This window comes from Polistes canadensis, unplaced genomic scaffold (genome assembly GCF_001313835.1).
Source record: "Polistes canadensis isolate GaletaPanama2010 unplaced genomic scaffold, ASM131383v1 scaffold_257, whole genome shotgun sequence".
NCBI classification, from domain to species: domain Eukaryota; kingdom Metazoa; phylum Arthropoda; class Insecta; order Hymenoptera; family Vespidae; genus Polistes; species Polistes canadensis.
In genome coordinates, this window is record NW_014569804.1 from 149,369 (window position 1) to 157,396 (window position 8,028).

The window sequence follows — 8,028 nt, forward strand, 5'->3', positions numbered from 1 at the left end:
ATATATATATATATATCTTTTAATGTTATATATAATTCAAATATGTATTTATTTTAATTTCTCCTGTCTCTACAAATTATAATAAATTGCAATTTTATCAATTACTTATACACCATATATTGTTTATAATTAAATAAATTCATATAAAAAATAAATATCTTATGTATTATTATCGACATGAGATGTTGTATTTATATTTACTTTATAAAAGTTAATGATGTATGTACGCTGTATCTTATCTTATCTTATCAATACTATTGTGCTAAAGATCAATGATTCTTTTATAAATATCATTAAAAAAGGCAAAAAAAAAATAAATTGTATAACACACACACACATATTCTTCGTTTGTATAATTTAAATATCAGTGTACAATAGAATATCAGATTGATCTTTCCAATTTTGATACTGACCTAAAGTAGAAGTTTTAGACAAAAATTATTCTCTTTTTAAAGATCTATATCAAAAAATGATATTTGTCATTGGTTGAAAAAAATTCAATGTTATATTATAAATAATTTTTCATAAATAAAAAACCAATGTTTTTTATTATCTAGTGTCAACATTTTAATTGCCAATATGTATTTCTCTGGTAACGTAAGTAAACAATGTAATTCTCTGCGTCATTTTTTTCTTTCTTAAATCACAACTGTGTCAAGAATATTTCTTTTTTAAATATTATAACAAGTTGATAAATCTTTTTCTTAATAATATTTAAATATATTCGTTTATGGCATTCGAACTACGTATCAGAAAATTATAAAAATTATAGCCAGTTGAATAAACGAGATTGTATTTTTTTTATTTTGTATTTACAAGAAATTTAAATTTATTAATTTCAAACAATACCAAAATTCTACCGTATATCACATTAAAAATTTCTTCAAACAATATAAATTTCTTACGACTTGTTATTAATATAATGTTTCATATAATTCTTTAAATCTGTACTTCTATCAAGATCATACTTTTGATCAGCATATCTTGGAGTTTTTGTTTTATCACAAATCATATCTTCGTCTGAAGGTATATCGTCAATAGTCAATTGAAAAAATTTATCTAACGGACATGTATCCTCGCAACCTGGAAGCCGAAGTACTTTAAGTTCCGGTGGGATTCCCAGGTAATATAATATCTATAAATAAAATCAAATAAAATTTGTAAAGAAAGTTTGTAGATTACGAAAGTTACATGGATAAATAATTCATTACTTTATATGCACTTTAAAGCACAAAAAAAAGTAGACATATAAGATATAGTATTTAAAAAATATAATCAAAATAATAATAATATATAAATATCACATACTCTGACATAATATATCTCTTCTTTGTACAAAAGTTCCATAAAAATGCTACTGGAAAATTCAGGATAATGTTGTTCATATAGATTCGAATTAAACAATAAACTAATAATATTTATTTCGTGACCACTATATAAAAACAATTTTGTTTCTTTTTCTAAAGTACCATTTACATATCCAATCATGTTCTTTATAAATTCTTTAAGCATGGCTCCTATAGAAAAAGAAAAGATAATTTAATAAAATACATGATACGAATGTGAAAATGTAGAATGATATTAATTTATCATTAAATGTTATACCTCCGTATAATTTTCTTAATGATTTATTATAATTTCCTATTTTTATACCAAAAAGAGCAGCATCATAAAGTCTACCGTTTGGAAAGAATGGTTTCGTCCAAGCAGGTAAAGAAAGGCCTGTATAATACTGTATCATTAATGTTTCATAGAGATGGGTAAAATGCAAAGGAGTACTAATATTGTGTCCAGTATATTTAGTGAGTTCAATGGCCAAGTCTTTGTACCGTTCACTTTCTTTTTTAAATTCAGAAGATTCCAACACTTTGTTGTATTCGTCCAAATATCTGCAAACGATTAAAAATACATTTTACTTAATACTACATTTTAATCTTAGTAATAACAAATGAGAATATAACTATGAGAACATTATTTTATTATCATATTGATAAAAATAAGAGTAAAAAAATAATAATAATAATAATAATAATAAATACCGAGGACACTCGTCTGCGAGAAAAAGATTATCATTGACTCTTGAATTATATTTCGTAGGAATTGGTTGCCACAATAATTTAGGATTCCATATTTGAATACCTTTAGCTGGGAAAAGTCCTGCTAGGACGAGTTGTAAAGATGCTTTTGTTCTATCCAAATCAGAACTATAAGCTTCGATCATTTTTGGAATATACACAGTATCCAAATAATTGTCGTATCTTTTTCGAAGAAATTCACCTAATTTAAATACTCGTAGCTTACCATTCTAAAAATTACATAATTGCTAATGACTTAAACGTTTTTCGTTAAAGCAATGAAACAAAAATTAACAATATTTTTATTAGAAATAAATTATCAAGTAAGAATAAAACATAATGTACGTTTGTTAACTGTCCTTTACCCATCGGATAGAAACTATAATTTAAATAAGGATCATTTGGATATTGTTCACCTAAAGTGTCGTCAAGCGTTCGATCTCCATGTCTAAATATCTGTTAATTAAAACAAGATAAGGTATAAATATACTTATGTAATCGGGGAATTACTAAATTAAAAAAAAAACAACACAAATTTAAAATATTTTTCACTTACTACATTTAATAATTTCAATTCGAAATTGTTATCTTCGGATGCATAAATGAATGCCACCATAGCACTAATAATTAAGACAATCGAATATCTGATGGTGTATAGATTAAAAATCATTTTTGCACAAGTAGATTACAATTAATTAAGTTAGATTTTTAAACACTCCGATATTCGTGTGATGAATTTTCACGAAATAAAGATATTTGTAAAGTTTATATGAAAATTGTGTCTTTTGAAACAATGAAAAAGATTTTTTCGAATTTCTTTTCGACCTAACGTTTTTTCTACTATATAAAAGCTAATTATCTATGTAAACATCTTATCTTATCATTATTATCGTTCTTAATAATGATATAATATTATTTGCATATTGTGGGGGATAATTTTCGTAAGCAATTTTTAACACAAAAGAAATTCAAAAGACACAAAATTATCTTGATGTACAACGCTATTAGAAAATAATAATATTCAATGAGTAACTTCAATTTATTTCTAATAATTGTTTATTATTTTTAAATAATTATATTGTTAAAAAAAAATCCTCTTCGTTTCAGATAAAATATTATACAGATATTTATGAAGAAAATGTTATTCTAAAATTTCCGAAGTGTTCTAAAATTTGGCCCTTAAACGTCTTTTAAAAAATTATTTATTTCTTTTATTTAATATTAATCAACGAAGATTCGTTATGTAAATAGACAGATGATTCCTTCTATACAAATATAATTTCTAAAACACAAGTAAAATACTATATTACTTTTAATATTAATAATTATTATATACAAATAATTTTTATTATATATCATTTATTATATATAAGATACATATTATTAAATATATATCTTAATGTTATATAAATAATTTAAATAAATATACATTTTCAATTTCTCCTATTTCTACAAAAATAACAAACTGAAATTTTATCAACTATTTAATCACCATATACTGTTTATTATTAAATTCATATACAAAAATAAATATCTTATGTAATCAACATAAGATATAGTTGGCGTGATTTTTCGGCTAGCAATGGAATATCATATATATGATTTATTGTAAATACTTCTAAACTATTTATCCATTTTTCTATGCACTTCTCCTTTTTTGTATTCTTATTACAGACTTGATCTGTTTTCCATTGCTTTCGCCAAAGTTTTATTACTGGTACTATGATATTGTCTTCAGTATCATTTTTATTACTGAGAATGATAATTTTATATTTTCGCAAACAAATATTTAAAGCATATAAAATAAGATGTATTTTATTAATTACATTATGAATACCATGTAGTCTGTTTTCAAACATATCCGATAAAGTAATATTAAAGTAATCTAATTTTTTTATAAGAAAATCAATGATCTCATAACAAATATATTCAGAATTACAAAATTCCAAGATAATAGATATGTGATATATTTGCAATGTCATCTAAAAGAATAAATTACATATTTATAGATTTTTTGTAAAAAAAAAAACAGAATAATGTGCATATGACAATAATACAAAAATTCTAATTAATTTACCTTATTAAAATTTGTTACTTGACATATTTCTTCGAATACATCTTGTATTGCCTGTACAACTATTCGACTACATATATCAGATTTCATTTCTAATCTAAAAATATTTGAAAATTTTAATATTGCATCTAGTGCTTCTTTTTCTAATGTATCAATCCAACATTTTCTTTTCAAATAATCTTTAACTATGCTCTGATCTTTGAAAGCCCTTAAAATTATTTCTATTGATTTAATGACAACATCATTCGTTTCCAATGATTTAAGAGTAAAATTTACCCATCCGGTTGAAATACTTCTTTTTATATTCTTTAATCTTTTTCTCGGTATATCTTTTATTTCTTTTTTCCGTTTCTTCTGTAAACAGTTATTACGTATTCCTTCATCGATATTGTTAAAAAAATTAATGGAATCTTGATCGATATTTAAAGTATCATATGCACTATCTTGTTTATCAGAAATATTGCTTTCATTGTGATTCAAAGAATCATTTTCTAAACTAATTAAATCCGGTGTTATGAAATTTTCTTGATATGTATCTTCCACATTTTCAGAATTTATTGTCAATTCATCATCTGATTCTGGAATGATCCAATTTGGAGGCATATATTTATCCATTGTGCATAAATTATTCCATCTTTGAGGTGTTAAAGGATCTGATAGATTTAGCGTATCATTTATATTTGTACAATTTTCTTTCTCTTTATACAATTCTTTATAATTTTGTCCATTGAAGTCGTACGAATATTTATAAGATTTAGAATTTAATGAGACCGTATTATTTAATTTTTTAATTGAAGTATCAGGACTATTACAGATTATTTTCTTCTTACTATTTCCTTGCAATTTGGAAAAGGATAAATCTATAATATATTTATGTTTTTATTATTTCACAGAGAAATTTGCTATTTAAAATAAATAAAAAGAATAGACAAACGAGATAAAATACCATAAATAATTAAAATATTACCATTTATATGTGATCGAGATTTGACGTCACATTTAAGAACCTTATTAAATACATTAGATATCAAATTGTATTCTTCTAGAGGAATTTCATGCATCCTTGTCAGAATTGATTTCAACCAAACTATTGCTTGAAGGAAATTAAAATCTTCTTTGCAGTTTTCCAACGGACTTATGGTTTTATTGTCTCCAGGTTTCATCAATATATTCGGTATTTCATAAATGTGTTTACAATAAGAACAAATTGAATTTAATGGATCATTTTTATCTACGCACAATTGTTTTTCCAATTTTAATATGTTTAATTCTGTTAATAAGTCTTCTAATACGGGTGAATATACTTGTTCATCTACGTGTGCAACACTAAAATAAGTGCTATCTAAAAAAAATAATATATTATTTTAAAAGAATATAGATTTTTGAAAATATTACATGTAATAATACACATAATAATATTCTTATTTATATAATTTACCAGAATCATATGAGTTTTGATTTACATCATAACTTTGTATCTGTCCTAAAGCTTCTAAAATTTTATTTCTGGATTTATCATGTTCCTCATCCAATTCATCTCTCTACGATTACAATATTATTAAAGTCCTTTTTTTTATAGTTTTTAATTATTATATTATATATTTAAAAAGAAAAAATTAACAAATGTACCTTATTTATAATTGTTTCTGTTAAAATCTTTGCTTTTCGTTTCATTTTCTTTCATATTACCTTTGTACGTATATCAATTAAAATAAATGCATAGTATTAATCTCTATGCGACAATAAATAAATTATATAATAAAACTATATATACTTCTTTTTCTACATAAATTTAATTATGTTATTTTTACACACATTACGTATAACTCACAATACCTTTATGCAATTAAAATTACCCTCCATATATTTCTTATCAATGATACCACCCCGAATATAAAAAAATAAAATTTAAATATATTTTTTCTAAGAGTTGGTTACCCTGTTTGAAGCCTAAATTATAACCTTTCTAATTCCAATTCTATTTAACTGATTACATCGGTGCATGATCCAATATTATTTAAAAAAACGATAACGTTATAAACATTTTAATTTTGATTTTATATAGGACCAATTTTATTTGCAATATAACAAAATGAATTCATTATCTCCTAATTCATTAACAGGAGCGCAAAAAAGTGAATTAATGGAACAGGTTAAACAGAAAATTGCTGTTGCCAATGCACAAGAATTATTAACGGTAGAATTATTGTACAATATTATATTTCTTTTTGTATCTGAACAAAAAAAAATGGTATTTAAATAAAAAAAATATAAATTTGTTTAAATTGTTTCCAGAAAATGATTGAAAAATGTTTTAAGAAATGTGTTATCAAACCAGGTACATCATTAGATAGTACCGAACAGGTAAAGATATACATGATTTTATCATCTATAAAAATGATTTCTAAATGTTATTTTTTATAGATATTATTAATTAATTCTTTTTGTTTATGAATAATAAGACTTGAATTTTATTTAATTTTATCAATTAATAACTAGTTTCAGTCATAATTCTCAATATTTTATATATACAATCAAATATAATTATATCATACTTCATATCTCATATTAAAATTAATATTGTAGATGTTAAGAGGTCGAAACAATTAATTCCAATTTCTGAATTGTTGTACAATTTTAGTGTCAAACCACTCGCAATTGATACTTAAATTTCTATATTTAAAATAAATAAGCTTAATGAGAATTAAATGAAAACAATTTTTTATAATCGTTCAATAATAAATGATACGACAATGTACATTACTTTATCAAATTTTTCTGCTTTTCGTTGAAACGTACGATTCATTTAATGATTAATATCTATAAGGAATATTTCTTAATTTTATATCACTAATTAAAAATGTATTATTTACAATATTTCAGAAATGTGTGGCAATGTGCATGGACAGATATATGGATACATTTCATCTTGTATTTAAAGCATATAGCAATCGTTTGCAACGAGAACGCAATAGAATGTAAATATATGATACAATATAAATAAATTGTTTTTTTGTTGTGTACATTATAGCTCATTAAATAATTGATGAACTAAAAAATCTATACATTTGTATAAAATTTCTAAATAAAAATAATATAATGTTCTCTTCTTTATAAAAGGTATATAATTTTTGTAATATATAAATAAATTCACTTTACTCTTCCAGTAATTTTTATATAAAATCTATAAAACTTTTGTACCTCAAAATATTAAAATAGATTAAATTTTAATATAATAAATTTCAATGTTGTTCAATTAATTTGATTTATCATTATATTTCCTTTCTGCAATGGTGCAATTTTTTCCTTTAAAATTTTTTAATACTATTCTAAATAAAGGAGATATTTAGGTGATCCCATTTAATTGAGACATTCCGTATATATAATATAATATACCAAAGAAAATGTATGTCAATTAATATAAGTAGACAAATTTTCAATATGTATATTGGAAAGGTATTAAACAAAACATCTAACAGTTGCAAAAGAGAAAAATTTTTATAAAATAAATAACATATACATGAGTATCGTTACATCATAGTTGAAAATCATAAATAAGTAACATAGGTGTTTTGTAAAATCCACAATTCCACAGTATCTATTTGCATTGTTTATAATTAACCATACACACTAAAAGGCACAATATAGCTACCAATATTTCAACGTGGTTACAAGATGATCATCTGTTATTACATAAGATATAATATGATACATATATATATGTAATATATGTATATATATTAATACTTTACTTTATGAACTTTAAGATTGTGGATTGTGAATAATTATTTCAAATAAACGTAGAATAATTTGTTTAAACAAAATATTGTCATATGCATATGTGAATCTGATACATTAATGTACATACACAAAATGGTC

The 8,028-nt window shown here is 23.0% G+C and overlaps 2 protein-coding genes across 2 annotated transcripts; one reads left to right on the forward strand and one right to left on the reverse strand.

The window, feature by feature from the left end:
- Positions 1–357: 357 nt before the first annotated feature.
- On the reverse strand, positions 358–2,691 carry LOC106790723 (venom acid phosphatase Acph-1-like). The gene is made up of 7 exons (XM_014755829.1): positions 2,632–2,691; positions 2,421–2,531; positions 2,040–2,305; positions 1,606–1,889; positions 1,309–1,517; positions 952–1,135; positions 358–413 (listed from the first exon to the last, which is right to left on the reverse strand). The coding sequence occupies exons 1-7, from the start codon at positions 2,689–2,691 to the stop codon at positions 358–360; spliced, it is 1,170 nt and encodes a 389-aa protein (XP_014611315.1).
- A 3,386-nt stretch (positions 2,692–6,077) lies between these two features.
- LOC106790730 (mitochondrial import inner membrane translocase subunit Tim13) lies at positions 6,078–7,268 on the forward strand. Its single transcript, XM_014755838.1, has 3 exons — positions 6,078–6,346; positions 6,445–6,513; positions 7,033–7,268. Exons 1-3 carry the CDS (start codon positions 6,242–6,244, stop codon positions 7,129–7,131), a joined length of 273 nt encoding a protein of 90 aa, XP_014611324.1. The 5' UTR covers positions 6,078–6,241; the 3' UTR covers positions 7,132–7,268.
- The last annotated feature ends 760 nt before the right edge of the window (positions 7,269–8,028 follow it).

What these genes read in the sequence shown, in the direction of transcription:
- LOC106790723 (XM_014755829.1), bottom strand. Translation starts at nt 2,691, where the DNA reads ATGGTGGCATTCATTTATGCATCCGAAGATAACAATTTCGAATTGAAA. An exon ending in AATTGAAATTATTAAATGTA is followed by an intron (nt 2,532 to 2,631) that starts GTAAGTGAAAAA and finishes TTTAATTAACAG; the next exon opens with ATATTTAGACATGGAGATCG. An exon ending in GTAAAGGACAGTTAACAAAC is followed by an intron (nt 2,306 to 2,420) that starts GTACATTATGTT and finishes TGTAATTTTTAG; the next exon opens with AATGGTAAGCTACGAGTATT.
- LOC106790730 (XM_014755838.1), top strand. Translation starts at nt 6,242, where the DNA reads ATGAATTCATTATCTCCTAATTCATTAACAGGAGCGCAAAAAAGTGAA. An exon ending in ATGCACAAGAATTATTAACG is followed by an intron (nt 6,347 to 6,444) that starts GTAGAATTATTG and finishes AATTGTTTCCAG; the next exon opens with AAAATGATTGAAAAATGTTT. An exon ending in CATTAGATAGTACCGAACAG is followed by an intron (nt 6,514 to 7,032) that starts GTAAAGATATAC and finishes ACAATATTTCAG; the next exon opens with AAATGTGTGGCAATGTGCAT.